At 41.0% G+C, this 19,195-nt stretch overlaps 1 protein-coding gene across 1 annotated transcript in view; it reads left to right on the top strand.

The window, feature by feature from the left end:
• The first annotated feature begins 7,236 nt into the window (after positions 1-7,236).
• The window catches only part of eif2b3 (eukaryotic translation initiation factor 2B, subunit 3 gamma), a 32,460-nt gene continuing 20,501 nt past the window's right edge, over positions 7,237-19,195 (top strand). Inside the window, exons 1-3 of the mRNA XM_008292531.1 lie at positions 7,237-7,501; positions 9,835-10,000; positions 12,306-12,463. Of these exons, the coding sequence (XP_008290753.1) occupies positions 9,853-10,000; positions 12,306-12,463 (306 nt within the window). The 5' untranslated portion in view covers positions 7,237-7,501; positions 9,835-9,852. The remainder of the gene's footprint in view (positions 7,502-9,834; positions 10,001-12,305; positions 12,464-19,195) is intronic.

Here is a 19,195-nt window from a genome sequence, read left to right as displayed (position 1 = left end):
TTGGCAACTAAGGAAGACATTTAATTTTGTCAAAAGATGCATAAAATGCCATAAGAAGTGAGGAATTCCATTAATTCCAAATAAGTCCTGCTGCAAACTTGCGTAGACGTATGACCAACAGTCCATACATCAGTGCCTCCGGTGGGGACTTTGTCATGTCTGCAGATACATGTTTTAATATTGCTAAAAGCTGAAATGTTGGAGGAACAGCAGCTGGCTTTGGGAATATGAAGGTTCCTTTAATATAATGTGTAAATCTAGCAATTTTTTTTGTACTCACATCATTGCAGATATGAACATGACGGGTGCTTTTAATGGTGAACAAGTCACAAAGCTTTCATCCAATTCTCTATAAATTTGACATGCTATCTTTCCATCTATTACTATTTAGGGTGGCTTGGGAGCTGTGTGCTTATGGGTGCATGATCCTTGAGCAGTAGGTCCCAGATTCATCAGCGCTGTTGTAGGAAAGCTCGTTTTATGACATGTTTAACCACGCAAGGGAATGTTTGGGTAAAAGATTGTCTGCGTGGATTTGATACCTTGAGAAGATGAGAATTTAGCTATTAAAGGAGAAGAAAATTGCACATGTAATCTACTGTACACATTAACCTTGTAAGAGTTCATTTTATTTTAGACATAGATTCCATATAGCGATTGTACGTGAGATCAAATTACGTAAAACTGCGGCCAACACCCATCAGTCAAATTCCTTCTCTTGTGCATGGGTATTTGACCGACTTAGCAGCCTGGTACCTTCACCGGTGTAGGTGCCAGCGCTGCCAGAACACTAGTCTTTACTAGCGTTCGTAATGTCTGACTTTCAGACAGTATTAAATCTATTTCTCATATAGTGTAGCTGTTGAACGACCAGCTAATTCAGCAAATTACTGAATTTACTGGATTCACTAAATTACCCCAGAAACAATGTTTTTTGTTTTTTTTTCTTAATTCTAATTTCTTCCCCCCCTTTTCACGAACATTCTAGAAGCAACCATGAGTTTTCCTCTCTACCTCTCTCTCTCTCTCTCTCTCACACACACACACACACACACAACCACACAGACATCACCGACATGCTCACACACCAGCAGACAAACACCTTAACCTCAAACCTCATGCTAGGTGCAGACAGGACCACACATACTGTCTCACACACAAAATGTTTGGAATGCTATAAACATTTATTTCGGTTGAAAAGAAGATTTTTGTGTGTGTGTGTGTGCGTGCGTGCTCATGCATGCGTGCCTGTGTGTGCATGTGTGTGTGTGTGTGTGTGTGTGTGTGTGTGTGTGTGTGCTGTTTTTGCTGAAAGGGAAGGAAAGTTTAACTACACATGTAGGCCACCAGATAGAGAGAGTTCAAACATGACCAAATATTTTGGGTGTGTTGTCCATAAAATGGGACAGGTTTATATATAAAAAGAGCTAAACCCGTTGCTGAGTCATTGCTTATCCATTAAAACATTCCAAAAGAAGAGAGAAATAAGCCCCAATTTTGTACCTTTAGGCTTTTTAGGAGTTACAGACTCCTGATTTAGAGACTAGATAAAGTACTTATTTTTTCAACTTGTGTGACTTCTAGTTGAATTTTGGATTTATGATCATGTCAAAATGGTTCCATAATTTGTTGCAATTTCCAGTTATGTTGTACATAATGATGAAAAATATGTTGTTTTTCCATTTCATAGAGATTTAGTAACGCGTCGAACCAATAAAACTCAGCGTTTTACTTCTTGCATGCAGGCACATTTTTCTCGATAAAGAAATCCACAAAGTAGAAGCTCTTGCCAACGATGAACAAGACCCAATGCTGTGTTTCATCAAACAGCTGAAGAAAGTAGCAAAGTGCGGTTCAGCGGTGTGGTGCAAGGATCTGGTACTTATCACCTTTATCAAATTTCACTCTATGTGAAATAAAGGCAGATAATCCAAAAAGAATTAAAGGTTTGTGAAGTAAAATAAGGTATATGCATTTAAATATCTTTATTGATACACACAAAATGTGCGCAACAATTTCCCTGAGGTACCCTACCAAAGGGATCAATAAAGTTCTATCTAATCTAATCTATCTAAAAGTCTGTGTGTGCGTGTGCATGTGTCTGTACATGTTTGCCCTGTGTGGTTGTGAGACCTCCCAGACAGTCCATCAGACAGAACGTGGCCAAGGAAAGACACACACAGACTGAGACGGCGAGCTGCTGTTGAAACTGTGTGGTCAAGCGCTTTCCTTTTTTCGTCCTGTCCATCCCTGATTTCTTTCCTCTTGTGTTCTTTCTTATTTGCTTTAACTATATCAGTCCATATTTGTATTTCTCTGAATAAAACGTGAAACCGTGTTCCTGTGAGGCAGCATCAGTCACCTCCTTATCACACTCACTCCAGGGTGGGGCCTCTACAAACTTGATTACAAGACAACTGTAATTTCGCTCAGTCTGGAAAATACAGTCACTTAACTAACTCTTCATTCAGTCTAAGAAGAAAAAAAAACCTAAATGAGCAATCCTCAAGATTAAAATGATTGTTTCAAATGCAATTTTAAGGAAAGAGAAGAACTATATTCAAAGTATTCAGATACAATAATGATGAGATAGACAGACAAGAATGGCCACACAGGTCAGCAGACATGTACGTGGACAGCACACTCGGTTAGAGAGGGGTTAGACAGACCCTCAGTCAGGCAGACAGGCAGCGTACAGAGAAAAGTGCCAGCGCCCTGCAGCAGGGAGTTGCCCAACTTTTCCCCACTCTGGCTCTTCAAAACCCAACCCAGATATTTCCTGGTTCTGACACCGGCTTGGCTCTCGGGTCCATCCTGCATGCATAGAGAAACAAGAGAAGAATTGCTCCGACTGTGTTCCAGTGAAGAAAGAATGAATTTCAAGGTCTGGTGACGCAGACTGTTGAACTTTAGGAGGAACAAAAAAAAAAAAAAGCATTTATTTGTGAAATTCCCAGGAAAACATGCTTTATATCACAGTTGTTTGACACTTAACGTCTTGCAGCTGGTCTTCGAGAGTGACGGTGAACAAATTTGATTTGGGGGTTTTTATTCCAATAAGACAGTGACCTGTGTGTTGAGAAACCCGGAGCGGTTTTGAATCCTAGTAAACAACAAATCAAAGCGCTATAGCAGCACTGGAGTGAGACATCTTTATCTGTGAACTGTGACTGTGTGTTCATCTCTGACACCGACTGGGTGAACGGGCCGGCTTCGGTTTCCACGGCAGCGGTGAGGGCCCCACAGTGCACTGGCCCTGGAAGTGGTGCAAACACAAACCACAGGGTAAGTGTGTGTGTGTGTGTGTGTGTGTGCGCATGTGTGCGACCACATTTGAGTTTGTATGTTCTGCAGTGCCCACCTCTAAACTCAGAGGGAGGCTTCACACACACACACACACACACACACCCATGCATGTACGCTCACACATGCTCTCGCCTTGGCTCTCCTCTCTCCCTGGGTGGTCTGTGCTGCAAATGTTTATGATCTAAACCAAGCTAATCCAACTGGCTTGTTTCACTGAATTGAGAATGATTTACAAGATGCAGCGACGGGGCCAAGGAGGGAGAGGAAATCAGAGGAAATCTTAGGGCTCCATTTCAAGTCACTCTGTGATTAGACCTGCACAACTGTCTCTGCGTCTGTTCGCATGCCTGCCTCCATCTGGTTGCGTCTCGGATTTGTAGCATTCTGGTTTGCGTCTTTATTCATCTCTCCCCCTCTCGCTGCTCAGACGGATGTCTTTATTTGACAAATTAGCCTCACTTTGACGATATGCAAAGTACATGCGATTAGTGGAATTTCAATCACATGAGATTACCCCGAACCTCATTCTCGGCTCTTCTTCTGACGCTCATGTTTTCCCACAGAAAGAGAAAGAAACACGACCGTCTGTCTCTGTTTTTCACACAAACGCTGCACTGGCTTTGTCCTTGTGATAGTAAATGTAAGGGAAGACAATGCTGCAATTTTCCTTCCAGGAATAAAAGCATATATCTATTTCAACATGTAATGGCATGGTTGCTTATTTTTTGTTTTATTTATATTCTTAACTGGGATCATTCACAAAAAACACTGCTGCAACTGAACCAAAGTTTGCCACAAGACTAGTTTTTATCGACAGATTATAAAGCAGATTACAAATTAGCCAAAGGAACATCAATGCTTATACAACAAAGAATTATAATACATTTGCTGTACAAGCTGTCTGAAAAGAAGAGGAGACAAGCTATTCGAAATAAATGTGAACATTAAAACACTAAATATGACCCAGTTGCTTTTCCACTCGAGCCGAAAAAAAGTTTGGAACCAATCAGAGCTCAATATCTTATTTTCTGGTGCAACCTGCAGCTTCTCTGCTGACACAAAGACATCTGACTCTACACTGGGACTACTTGCCTTTGTCAAAAACCTTCAGTCTATTTTTCTCTAAGGAGAGGAAGAAAAAAAAAGACACCATCATCCTTGTTACCCTTTTGTGGAATTCACAGACACATTTGCATCTTGTCAAGTGAGCTTTCAGTGACACCAGCCCGGTTCTCCAGTCTAGTTATGTGCAATGTCTCGCACACATCAGCTCCCTGTGGTTAACCAGGCAAGCAGTAATCTCCGTGAGTGTCAGTGGTTTGGTCTGACTTTTATTGCAGCTTCGCTTTCTTGCCAGATCCCCCCCTTTTTTTTTTTTTTACGAAGCGAGAGAGATGCCACCTGCACACTGACAACACCTTGTAAAATGGGCGGGGGAAGAGCATAAACAGAAAAATGTAAAGAGCCTTTTGTAGCTTGAATATATTGAAGGCAGCGATCTGTTACGCTGAAACACTATAATTTATTGCAAGTGCATGCATTATAAACATATCAATAGTGGTAGTGTGTAATTTTATGTCTGTCTGAAAGACGATGTTGAAATATGCCATCAGTAATAACTTTAATAAAGTCACTTTTTTAGTCTGTGTCTTGACAAGTTAAGTTGCATCACTGATTCAGGTTTTATAACTAGTGCAGACTTTTTTTTTGTTATTGTTGTAGCACATTTGTTCGTCCCTTTTGTGTCTATTGTTCTATTGTTGCATACACAGCAGTCGATGGTCAGCAGACCTAGAAATTCAGCTGAAAGCATGATGGAAAAGTGGATGTTCCCCTGTCTCTCTGCTAATGGAACCACCTTTATATGCCCCCATTCACTCCTAAAAGAGCATGTGTCTATTCAATGTATGGCTAAATTCTTAAAGAGTCACGGCATCAGCTGCTCACATAAAGATGACCAAAACTCATGTTGAACTATCCGACGTTGTCATTTCATTGTAACGAACATGTTCTCCATAGCAGGGTTCACGGGTATTGTGGTATTTTAGACCAGTTTGTTGTGTTAACATGACGGACAAGACGTTAGTTCTCAGAAGTAAAGCAGAAATAATTACGGCTACAATTAAAGGGTTGTGGTATCAGCTATGAGAGTCCCATTTTTCAGTAGCAAAAGGATACCGCTTACAAGAAAAAGAAAAAGAAATAAAAACATGCCATTAATATTTGGAAAGCCTGGAAGAGTTGTGTTAAGTTATTTTTATCATATCCATTGCAGGGACACAACAGAGAGTCACCCTCCAGGCTTCAAAATATGCAACAGTTTTCCTGAGAACAAGCCAAGAGAACCATTTGCTTTGGGATGAATGGTGCACCATCACTGAGCTGTTTAGTATCATCCAGTCCCTCGTAATACATCTAATCAATAATTTCCATATCAGTCTTGTATAGCTTCATATTTGCTGGTCTTGGTTCTTTTATAAACCACAAATGAGATCAGAACTAAAATGCACCAACGGAGCTGCCCCCATTATTCAATTTAAATTGAAAATTAATTGCAATGCAAATGTTCAATTAATGATTTAATTGTCCCTTTCTCTATATTTTATGCCTTTATCAGTTTCTCATTACAGTTCATGGAAATTTTGCAGCACCTATTAGAGTTAGACCTCAGCTTACATTTAATGATGTTACATCTAAGACAGTCAAAGGACACCTCACTGTTGGTCCTTTAAACTAAAACTCTCATTTCAACACCTTTCAGTCCATACATTACATTCTGCACCATTTCCTACCATTAAAACTCCTCCAGCCACTCATTCATGCAAAGTTAAGTCTGCAGTGCCATTTAGTTCCCAGCCATCAGTCAAGCAATGCAGCTCAGCATCAGCTTTTATAGCAGCCAACATTCACAGTGCATTTTCTTAAGGAACTGCATTCTCCCCCTTCTTTTTTTTTTGTTGCAGTATTATGACATTCAGGCAACAACGGACTGTTAAGCTTGTTTGCCTCTTTGTCTTCTTGCTCTCTCCTGCTTCCCTCCCTTCTCTCGCTCGCCTGGTTTGGAGCAAGCAGTAACGAGCAGTCAAGCTCATCTCCTGGCCAGAGCAAACAAAACCAGAGCCACATTCCCCGAGCTCAATTTGCTGTTACGTCTCAGCTCTGTGAATTGGGAGTTTTCAAGCTTTAGGTTTAGAGAAGCTGGGAGGCTTCTGGCCGCTAATCTGCTTTCACCACTTTTGGTGTGTGTGATCCCCAGTAATTCCTTGTACTACAGTCAAAAAAAAAAGGGAGGGGGAGCATTTCTTATTTATTTTATAATTCTATGAAGAAGAAGAAGAAGAAGAAGAAGAAGAAGAAGAAGAAGAAGAAGAAGAGTTGCCATGATTAAATCTATGAGAAAGTTCCTTGAAGCATTAGTATCAGTTAGTGTCAAATTTAATTTGCCATTAAGGATAATGAATATAGTGAAAATGGTGAAGAAAATTATGAAGAAATCTGTTGTGTTTAAGCGTGTCCTACATTTCCTCTCAATTTTCTTCTGTGGTCAGTTACATTATAAGATACCAAAAATAAAAATACGCATAATGAAAAAGGACATGTATGAGGAAGCATTTCATTCCCAATGCAATTAAACATTTTTTGCTTTGTATGTTTGTTAAGGTTGCTCCTACTCCCATGAAGAAATACTTTTTCCATGATATTTATAAGAAAATGAAAATGCACATTAAACCTCTTCTCTTCTCTTCTCTTCTCCTCTCCTCTCTTCTCTTCTCTTCTCTTCTCTTCTCTTCTCTTCTCTTCTCTTCTCTTCTCTTCTCTTCTCTTCTCTTCTCTTCTCTTCTCTTCTCGTAGGAACCACTTTACGGAGGAAGCAGTTTCCCACACGGACATATTTCGCTCAGGGCACGCAGGTGTCATCATACGATGCTAGCTGTTAGCTTCATTTACGCTGTCGCTGTCAAGTAATTTAGCGACTAAATTGAAACTGTGTGGCTACGGCTCTTTTAATTGACTGTTTAGTGTTGAGAAGACGTGTCCGGCGAGCTGTGAGCTGTCTCCGAAGCAGCGGCATCGTCTGTTGCTCTGTGCTAACCGTTAGCTAAGTGCTAACAACACTGACAGCAACTAACTTGCATGCGTCTCCCAGCGCTGTCATCAGGCAGCCGATCAACAGGGATCAAGGAGGCTCTGACAGGTATGTTTAGATTTATTTTTGCACATTTCAGCTGTTCTACGTCCTGATCTAAACCCCTTTTTAAAGTCATGTTGTGATCAGCGTACCTGAACATTTGTCAGTTGGTTCATTTGTTAGTTCAGTCAGGTAAGTCTGCCCCTGCTGTGTTTAACACATGTCAGACTAACATTAAGAGATGATTCACTGATGTGAGTCTTTAGGACTCTGTCTACTCAGTCAGAAAGTACAACATACAGTCCAGTAGTTGTACGATGTGAGCTGCAGCGCATGCACATGTTGTCCTGAGACCACTGAATGAATAAGAGAGGCCACTTCCACACAGTGTTACTCTCGTACATGTGGTATTTAATTTGTTTAGGGGTTTTCCTTATGAAGCAAAAGACCAAACACGACTAGTTTAAGAGAGAGAAACAGGGTTGAGATGAGTAATAAAATATTTAATAACTTCATAAGCATCATTGTTGACTTGTTTAGAGCCATCAGTAACAAGAATGGTTATTCATTTTAGTACCTGCAGGTTTATCAAACTCTGCAGAATAGATGTATCAGTTTAATTACAGATTCTTTTTATTTATCCATCCATCTATTATCTATACACCTCTTAATCCTCAGTCTATCCCAGCTGACTCAGGGTGAAGGCAGGGGACACCCTGGACAGGTCACCAGTCTATCACAGGGCTACACTTAGAGACAGACAACCAAGCACACTCACATTCACACCTACGGAAAATTTAGAATCACCAATGGACCTCAACATGTTTTTGGACTGTGTGGGAGGAAGCCGGAGAACCCGGAGAACCCGGAGAGAACCCACACTGCACGGGAAACTCCACGCAGAAATATCCTGGGTGCCCCCACCGGGATGCGAACCGGCAACCTTCTTGCTGCGAGGCAACAGTGCTACCAACTGCGCCACCTTGCAGCCCTCTCTTTATTTATTTTTAATTATTTTACCTATAGGTCCTATATTCCCAAAGCTGAAAGAGACATGTTGAAATGTGTCATTTAATCAGACCAACAGTACGTAACCCATACCTGATCAGTTAATCGATATATAAACACAGAAAAATCTGCATATCCTCATATTTAGAACAAGCAAATGTTTGTCACATTTTGCTCTGACATGACTTAAATCATTTATCAGTTATTAAAACAGTCAATCAGGCGCCCCTATAGCTCACCTAGTTGAGCGGGCGACCCATGAACAGGGGCTGTAGTTCCCCGACGTGGTGGTCGTGGGTTCAACTCACGACCCTTCGCTGCAGGTCTCTTCTTGTTCTTCTCCCCCGTTTCCTGTCTGTCTCTACTGCTCTAAATAAAGGCAAAAGCCCAAAAAAATACATTCAAAAAAACACTCGGACAAATCACAAACTAACCCACTGTCGCTGTACAATTTCTGTCCGCATACAAACGTGTATGTCTACACTTAACTGTAAAGTCCAGGTGACAGTATATAGAGGTTTTTGCTACTCAGACTCTGTCTCTAAAGAACTGCGTGGAAGTCCTTTTAGCACACAGTGTCCAAAGTTTAGTGCTTCAAAAGTAATTGCAGAGATAGACATAAAATTAGACCAAATCATCATTTTCAATTTTGTGTGCAAAGAAGTCTCCCAGGCCATAAATGCAGCCACTTTCAGCTGTTTTAGAGTCTCTGTGTCTTAAGTTGGATCTCTATCAAGTAAAATGCAAGTCAGTAACATTAATATCATGTGACTGACAAGCCAGTGGATGATATTACTCCTATAATCTGTATATGAAGATAGATTTAGCAAGGAATGTTGTTGGCTTAGATTAGTATTGTACTGAAAGAGAATGACTTTATAGTTGACACTTCTGGTTGGAAGGCAGGTCTTTCCAAATATGGGATGTGGAGTGGAGAGAGGGAGTGACACTTGAAACCTGATTACATCCTTTAAACTAACTGAAGAACAAGCCATAATTACCATGAAGTCACAACTGATTAAAGGAAGCGAACAAACAGCCAAACTGTCTGTGGACAATGCATTGCCTATTCCACCAACAAGTGACAAGGACATATTTATTATAACACAACTGAATCAAAACAGTGTGTACGCAAATCAAATTGACAGACAACTCCAGTTTAATCTGCGTTGAAACTCTCAATTCTGAACCACATGATAACTCTTTCGTGCTGACATTGAAACGACACAGGAACATTTAGATGTCAAGCGTCCAATTACGAAGCACAGATCCTGTTGGACAAAATGATGTGGTCTGGACTGTACGTTATATGGTTTCAGTGTTCCGCTAGTGTTATTTATATCACCGTAAGCTTTTGTCTCTCCTTTCCTTTGTGTACCTCTTTCTCGTAGCCGTCCCCAGCAGACATCATGGAGCTCCAGGCGGTGTTGATGGCGGCTGGTGGGGGTTCTCGTATGACCGATCTGACATACAACACCCCCAAACCTATGCTGCCTGTTGGAAACAAGCCCCTTATGTGGTATCCCCTTAACCTGTTGGAGAGGGTGGGATTTGAAGGTGAGAACTTAAGGTTTTGTTATAATCGCAACAGTATTTCTTCTTTATCTATCCCTTCAGATACCACTGCTACACCTGCCGCAATTACTGCCCCCGCTATTCCTGAACATTATGAGTAGAATTATTCATGTTGTTAGTATACGTAAGAATAATTTCACTAAAAATACTCTGCAGTAAAGGTCCCATGTTATGAAATGTCCTACATGTCCTCCAATTGTGTCTTTCCGTGGCCCTAAAGGGACTGCTGGTTAACATGGAGTCTTAATGGGCTGTGTTTTAATATTTCATACAAGTTTTGTTGTCTGACAACAGAAACAGAATAATATGTATGAGAACAGCTTTATTTGAAATCCAGCTGTATTAAAATTTAGTATATGTGAGCACAGAGAGCAGGAGAGAAATATTAAAAAATCACTGCATTGCGATTCGGTTATATATCACGTTGTGGTTATTCAGATGCATACAGACTTTTGTGTTCACTCCTGCAGCTAATAGTAGAACCCTAAGTGTGCTTTCCTTGTGGCTGAGACGATTTAGAGTTAACAGAAGCTGCGTTTAGAAAGTAAATAAACCTGGTGGACTGTGAGGCAGCTGCTCGGTCTTTATGGCTCACCTCACAAGCAGTGGGGACAGGATTAGAATAAATATCTGCAACTATTGGTTCCTCAGTTTCTACTTAAAACCTGCGTGTATTTCTGACTGGCTTGTTAAGCGAGGAGACCATCTAGTTGAGGCGGGGGGCCTTGAGGAATGGCAGTTGTAACCGTCCTCTCATTCTCTCAGCTTTTATTTTACACCTCCAAGTTTTTTAAGACATGCAAAACACAATAAAAATGAACATTCACCACGCGGGAGCTTTAAAAATTACGCCACACTTACAGATTTATACAGGTGTTTGATTTGTTTGGCCACCTCTCAGTTCTGTTTTAGGCTTGACCGACATCTCCCCCACTCTGGCCTTAGTTTTATTGCACCTTTTAGTGTCTTAATTGACCTTGAATTTGAAGTTCAACCCATCTTTAGCCTGATCTAATTAGCCACAATAAAGGAAAGCACCTGTGTTCCATACCGGGCCTTAAATATACACAAGCTGAAGAGAGAATATTCTGCCAGCCGATACTGTAACATTTCCTCCACTTTTACATCTTCACACAAATTGGATGTGATGGCAGCGGCAGCATGGGAGCTGCGTGCCCTCCGTCGACACTGTGTCAGCAGTAGGGGTGAGAAGTGTTAAAGGGAGCCACAGACAGTCTTGGTTTCCACATAAAATGTAAAGAAGCAAAAAATGCAGCCAAAAAAGTTTATGTGGTCCACTTGGAAAACCTGGGACAAAAAAAAGTGTGCAAGCTTCATTTTAGCGGTAATGTGGAAAAAGAAGAAAAGTAAAGGTCAGGATTAAAGAGATGAAACGACTGGAACAAAAACGGATCTGAGCTGATCTTCCTGAAAGTATTAAAACTGAGAGTAATATTCCTGCTAGTATTAAATGAACGTATTGTTATATTTGATCATTTTGCTGAGCGTGTTCAGAGGAGCTCATATAGACTGTAGTATTTTGGCTGCTGTAATAGTTAATTCAACTTTGGTGCAAGGCTGGTGGAAGTTCCTTTTTCTACTCTGCTTGACAGTTTTGCTTTTTCTTAACTTAAAAAATCAAACTTGCAAATTGTCCCTAGCACCACTGGGATGGTCATTTTGCTGCATTAATTGTAAGTCTTCCCATATTACTTTCTCCAGCTTGTGAGCACATTATCAGCCATTGTCAGGTGTGCATTTCCTGTCAAAATTAACAGGCCAGATTTCTGACTTTTGTGCTGCAGCATGCAGTGTGTCCAGAAACACTGGGCTTATAAAGGGAGTTTTTTTTTGCAGTGTGCTGTTCTTGCCTGTAAACTGGACTGTTCGTTATAAGAGCCTGTAGTTCCTCACTAGTCTAAATAAAAGTTGCTTTCTATACATAATCGTCATGTGTGGCCAGCAGTTTACTGTGTGCAGCCTGCTAGCCAAAGCTGTGCAATTAGATTTTACTAGGCTGACACAGCTAGAGTGAACAAATGCCCGGTAAAAAAACATTTTATGCAGACAAGGCTAATTAAACCAGACGGACGCTGCAATGTTTTAGATTCATAAAGTAGTGCAGTAATGCTGCTACCAACTTTATAAAAGGCAGAGCAGTCGTCCTAGCTTGACTCGAAGTTCACAATGTGTAATGGCCGAGTAAACATCTCATGTGGCTCGTCTCCTTTTTCTAAGTATAGGTTCATCTCATTGATACTGAAGTTTTCTTTAAATGTGTTTGTAGAGGTCATAGTGATCACCACTAAAGAGGTCCAGAAGATGATGAGCACAGACCCGAAAATGAAGGTGGATGTGAAGATGAAACTGGATGTGGTTTGCATCCAGGAGGACGGCGACATGGGTACCGCCGATGCTCTCAGACACATCCAGCAGAAGATCAAGGTGTGTGCATTTCTGCATTGTATGCATTGTATGTCGACTCCAGTTTTCACAGATTGTAGGTGGAAAATACATCTAGACACACCAACAGACATCTGAATGAATTAATGAAAAGATGGCAGCTTGGGCGCCACAATAGCTCACCTGGTTGAACACAGTCCCCGATGCAGCGGCCATGGGTTCGAGTCCCGCTCATGGCCCTTTGCTGCAGGTCCTTCCTCCATTCTTCTCCCCCCAGTTCCCTGTCTCTCTCTATGTCCTATCTAATCAAAGGCCAAAACAATATCTTTGAAAAAGAAAAGATGACAACTGTTCAAGCTATTTACTTTATATAATCTCTAATGTGAGCAAGATGACATGGTCCAGTTGTTTGAATTGAAAGCTGTTGAGATCTAATAGTTGCTTTTCAAATGTAATAGAAGGGTTGAGCCAAATCATGCTTGACATACTCACCAATACTGGTCACCACTAGCTTCCATATTTAAAAGAAAAAAAATGCAATAAGGTTGGAGGTAGAGGGAAAAAAATGACACAGATTGCAGGGGAAGTTTTTGCGGGTATGTGTACTGCTGGGTGACCACTGATCCATGTCTTTCCCTCTCTCCCCCGGATGGCCAAGGCTGCCGAAGTGCCTCATTTCACCTTTTTAAAATACACACAAACATTCACGGTCACACAAACTTACACATGCTGTCCTGGTATCCATGACCCCCCAACTCCAATTTCCAGACCCCCTCTGCATCCTGCCCGCTGATCCCTCCTTCCCTCCCTTCATCCGATTCACTCTAAACAGATGAGGTCATGGTTAAGACTCTAACTGCCTGTGCTGCCAGTTTACCCGGTGCACCATTTATTCTCATGCAGTAGTCGTGCACATCTGTGCAACATTTGTGTTTGGGTATGTTGGGGTGTATGGTGTCCCTCTGTATATGCCATGGGTCTGACTGGCCTCCTGTGACCATGAAGACATGTTTGCATGAGGCTTTGTGTAATTTAGAACTGCTGATGTATTTCAAAAGCAATTACCCTTGTTTATTTTTTGTCTATCAGTGATTGTCACATAGTTGGAAGGTTGGCGATACCGATTTAGGAATCGTAATTATTATCTCCTGCAATTCTGAACTAGTTTGCCAATTTAAAAAACCACAACAAAACTGTATGTTAAGTACAAGATATTGAGCAAGCAAAAAAGACAAACCGGTGATGCTATGCACGAAGTAAAATTGATTCAGACTTTCCAAATCTTTAAAGAAGGTAATCCCTTGGGTTTTGTTATTTAATCATCTTTTAGGGAATTAGCTTGAAATGACTCATACAGCGTAAAGGTTTTTTTTTTCAGGCTGTCAACACAGTAAGGATTTGCAGTATTGTTATATGAAACATCACTGGCATGTAGGGTTGGGCAATATGTTCAAACTTTCCAACCGGCCACCATCAGCGCAATAACGACGGGTGATAGATTTGCAGAGATGTCTTGACACGAGTGTTTCCCATACTATGGTTTATTTGTGGCCACAGTATCAACGCTGACCACCTCGTATAGTTGTTTTATTTAAAACGGGGTAGATCTTGTTTAATTGCAGGGTTGCATGCTGCTCTCCCCCTTCGTTCCCTCCCTTTTTCTCAGAATCACACTGACACTGGTTCGCTCTATGGAACTATCACTCCTCTCCACACTCTGATCAAAACGTTGCTCGATTGTTGGCTTTTTCCAGCAGGACAAAATCAATCCAGAGTTCACCAAAGGTTGGCATCATGAGCAACTCTGAACAGAGAAGTAACTCTTCTTAACACTGTTACAACTCTTCATTTAAGTTCTTATAAACATGTAAGGAGCCTTATTGCCTTTCCAGATCTGTGGCTGTCAACCGTAGCAGGAGGACCTCTGGTTTTAGGCTTAGCTTTTTTTTCTTTACTGCCTCACAGCTGCTACCTAGCCTTTATGTTTGAGTCGACTCTGCAGTGATGAGGAAACTGAATAATGTTGATCAAGACGTGAACATCCACCGAAAAAAAAAATCCTGTGTTTGAATGTGCGTTGTGGATTCTTTTGTGGAATGTACACTTGTTAAAAACCCGTTTTTGGCAGTCATGATGCAGTCCTCAGGTACATGCAAGCATTCGTTTTTTAAAAATTTCTATTATTGTATTGTGATCCCAAGTATGGCTGCACAATATATCATTTCGGCATCAACGCTGGGATGTGTGCGGTTGAATACACATAGGTATAGAAGTAAAGGGGAATGATCCCAGATACACAGGCTACAACTTTTCCTACTGCTTGATGCAAAACAAAACTTATGCTCTTCTCATTTTGGATGACTGTCTGTCTGATATCCCATAATTTACTTTCAGGGTTGTTGAGTTTTTTTGAAACTTTATTTGAAGAACTCTTGAGTTTGTTGACACGGAGGCTGTACATGAGCAAAACGATCAAAACAGCGAATGGCAACTCTGACGAGGAAATTTGGTTGCAAAAGGAAACGCCACATCAACAGTATGGAAATATTTCGGATACAGAAAGAATGATGTTGACCAAAATCAGACACTCTGTCAGCCTCGTCTTGTAATTGTTGCTACCACACCAAGAAACCAAACTAAATTGACCCTTTAAATCAGCACCACAAAGCTCTGCATGACGAGCGCAAAGCCAGATCTGAATGCCATCCAGAGCAAAAAAAATATTTTGCCTTTGCCAGAGTCATTCGCCATCAAATGAGAAAGGCTCTGCAAAGCTTTTTAAACAGTTGGAGATGCACTTCTGTTAAAAAAAAATCACCACAATCATTCTAGAAAGATTAATTCTTTTCAAATATATCACAGAACAACAAAATTTTTCAATGCCAGTTTTTTTTATTTTTTTTTACCAACGTCATCCAGCCCTAATCCCTAAAATAAAAAATTAATGAAAACATTCCGAGGGATTCCCAATCCCAACAGTGTCTGATCGACACCCACCCTGCTTAGAGTGTACCACATCAAACGTAAATCTGGAAACACAAGTGCCCTGACATTTATTTCATGCTTCGCGACAAAATCAATCGGCTTCGCTTTTGAAAATTATTTAATCAAATGCCAATTTTTTTTTTTGCAGTTTAATGTTTTTCCTGTGGTGATTGAATAGGTCTGTACAGATTCTTGGTCATCTCATTGCTAAAGATTTCTTTAATAGACGCTTGTTACGTATTCACACACTTAAACGCGACCAGCTCCAGCATGCTTCCATTGAGAATCGCTGAGTTCCTAATCCTTTGAGCAGTCAGCTAGATTAGAGGCATTGAGTTACACACACTCACACACTGCAGGGTGATGAGTGAAAAACCGTAACCATGGCCTGCCAAATCCCAGCACGGAGATCACTCAATCTGTCAAACTGATGCATGAGCACAGTATAGACACACACATACTCAGTCATGTCTTTACGCAAACACCCTTCCATGAGGGGATTTGGTGTAACCCATCAAACAAAATACTTTGCAGGAATCAGTGTACACTCTGGGTGAGCAGAGTAGGGCATTCCTCTTGATTTTTGAAAGGAGAGATTACGAGCAGCGTATTTTATTTTGTTCACTCTTCAAACAGCGAAGTCGCACAAAAGTGGACGGATATGCCGATTAATGCTTTGGTCTTTCACAATAAGCCAAACTAGTGAAAGGAGTACTTTGCATGCAGTTTTTGCTTTGTACGGCTAAAACCTCTTTGACATTTCCATTATCGTTAAGGCTTAATCGCCTGGCAAAATGAGGTATATGGGCGAAAAGAAATATACGAAGCCGCTGATTCAAAGGTTCACCTTTTGTCTATATGTGTTAGTCAGCTTGTAAGACTCCAGACAAAAGGTGAGGAAAGAGAGGAGTGAGGGATGGGGCCGAGGCTGCATGAAAGGTACACGGCAAACAAACTCAGATTAGTGCCTTTATTTCTTTCCCTCTTTTTAGTCCTATTCTGCATCCCCAATCCATCTGTCTCCCCCCCTCTTTTCTGTGACCTACCTAAGTTCAAACTCTAAAGAACCTTAGGTTAAGATAAGACAAGGTTTAGACTGTGATAAAAAGTGGCTCATATCACTTTTAGCCCAGAGTGACCTGAAAAATGTCCAGATGGTCTTCAAGACTTCTGAACCTACAATGACTTTTCTGCCCATGTCTGACGGCTCAGTCATGCATAAATTAATCATCTAAATTTTAAATTATTAAAGAAGCTTGCCGTTAATCACAATCAATCAGACGGTAGCTGGTGTTAGTGAACAACCAATGGAGGAAAAACATGAGAATCATCTGTTGCTTTGGTGAGCCACATCGATCCAGTGAATAGGAATCATCTAGAAACACATTATTCTGTTATTGTTAAATATCCACGAGTGAGTGTAACAGTCAGTATGTAAAACCATCGAGAGAAATCTGATCATATGTTGTTTTGAATCCAAGCAAAAAGCTGATGGTTGCAGATTTTAAATAAGAGGATTCACTGCTTTTCCTCATCTTACTTTACAGTCGACTGATTATCTTTCAGTTTGAACTCTTCAAGACAAAAAAAAGTAATTCGATTCTTGAATTCTTTTCTTTTTTGCACAAAATCCTTGAGGACGGGGTTGTGAACGGCAGAAATGCACCAACTGAAAAGACCAAAATGTGCCACGTAGCGTCTGCTCACATTATTTACTGATGGTAAAAACAAAAGCTGGGGAAAAGAAATCTTGACACATAAAAATAAAATGTTCCTGAAGCTGGTCAACACTTTGTCAGCAGCAGTTTTGGATTGAAGTCAGCTACCACTGGGACAACTGTGTGTCTGTGTGTGTGTGTGTGCGTCAGTGTGTGTGGTCCTGACCTGTCCAGTGATCCTGGCTGTTGAAAGGCCAAAGTGTCTCTGTCTCTCCAGCTGACTCCACTCTGCTGTCGCCTCCGAGTGTGTGTGCATGTGTGGACTCCGCACGCACGTTTTCTGTCCATTCATGTGTGTGTGTCCGTGTGTGTGTGTGTGTCCGTGCACGCTCTGTTTCTGAACATGTGTGCGAGCTTGTCAGCGTGATAGAGGGAGAAGAGAGTTGAAAGATCTCAGAGTCTCCGTGTCAGTAGATCTCCTGCAGACACCTCCAGCTTTGCTGCGGCAGCTTCCTGTCGCCAGACCAGGTTATGATTGGAGTTAAATCTGGGTCAACTACATGACCCTTGATCCAGCTGATACCACCCCTGCACACACACACATTCTCAAAGAACAGAAATGCACTCACCTCTTTAACATTCAGCATTATAAGCAAATGCAAGCGAGCCTTTCAGTTCTTTGTAGCTTTGCCAAATGTTAATACTCATTATTCCTTCTGAACCCAAAGCTCCATGTGGGCGGCTTTTGACTCCTGTCACATTTTTTGCTTAATGTGAGCTCAGTTTTCGCTGCAATATGAAGCCCGTCACCTCTATGGAAACAGCAAAGCCATGCCTAGAAATAGAGAGATCTGCAGTTGGATGTCTTTTATTATTTATTTTACAAAAATTTAAAAACCTGGTATTAACATGTACGACATTTTTCCGAGTGCCCAGAGATGTTTCCAACACTGGAAAAAAAAAAAAAAGGTAGCTCTACATAAAACAGATATTTTGCTACTTACATTTTAAAGTTTGTTTCCATCCTCGTCTGCTCTCTAAAGTTCAGCACATTTCAGCTGAAAAGTCTGAATTTTTCTGTCATTTGACCGTTAGTTGTAACAAAGTCGGTAATGGCTTCCCGGTTACCCCGTGGATCACTGACTTCTTTCTATTTTTTTCCTTCTTTTTATGGTGATTTTTGAAATGAGACATGATGATTTTTAGCTTAAATTTGGTTGTTTTCCCCCCAAAAAACCAAAGTCCCACATGAATACTTCAAGGACTGTCAGATAGTTAAACATCTTAGAATTTTTCCCTTTTTTACAGTTTCTGGCTCTGATTAACGGTGTCGTTTGGGTGGTTTCTTTTTTAAATTATCATCTCACAGCGCTTCACACAGTAGGTGAAGACCTTCTGGATTTAAACAGAACCCTCTGATAAAAATACCATACCTATCAAACGTGGCGAGAAGTTTCGGAGTTTAGAAGATTTAAAGGGCCAGTGTGTAAGATTTAGTGGCCTCTAGAGGTGAAGTTGCAGATTACAGCTAACTACATACTCCTTCCTTACGCCTGTATTTAGTAGAAGAAGCTATAGTTTTGCCACTTGGATGTAAAATCTCAAAAGAGCCTTTTGTAGAGCTAGTCTTGGCGTTTGGCCATGCTAGGCCACTATAGCCACGGTGGTGCAACATGGTGGGCACCATCGAGCAAGACTCTATGGAGTCATGAAGGGAACGGAAACACATCGATGCATAGATACAGGATACAGGTGATCACATATTAAGGCTAAAACTATCATCAGCAAACGTCCATGATGTGTCGTAATTTTTTGTTTTGATAAGCTGACATTTGAGCCTTATAGATACACATTAGTAATTATATTAGTATCAGCTCTGATTGTCTCTACTTGTGGTGCCCGTGTCAACCTGATGGCAGCTGATTTTACATATCCGTGGTAAATTACAGTTGAACTGGTTGGTTAAAAAAAAAGACTCTCACAGTCGGGTCTACCATTAAAGTTGCAGAGGACTTTGTGATCGAGAACAGAAGGTGCACAGGCAGGCCCAGAAAGCCCAGCAGCAGATTGGACGATACTTTTGTGAATAATAGAGAAGCAGCAGGAAGTATTGCCTCAGAGATCAGCAGTA

The sequence above is a fragment of the Stegastes partitus genome, unplaced genomic scaffold (assembly GCF_000690725.1).
Source record: "Stegastes partitus isolate 25-593 unplaced genomic scaffold, Stegastes_partitus-1.0.2 Scaffold815, whole genome shotgun sequence".
In the NCBI taxonomy this organism is placed as follows: domain Eukaryota; kingdom Metazoa; phylum Chordata; class Actinopteri; family Pomacentridae; genus Stegastes; species Stegastes partitus.
The sequence above is the reverse complement of the archived record's forward strand: the minus strand, read 5'-3'. Positions and strand labels throughout refer to the sequence as shown.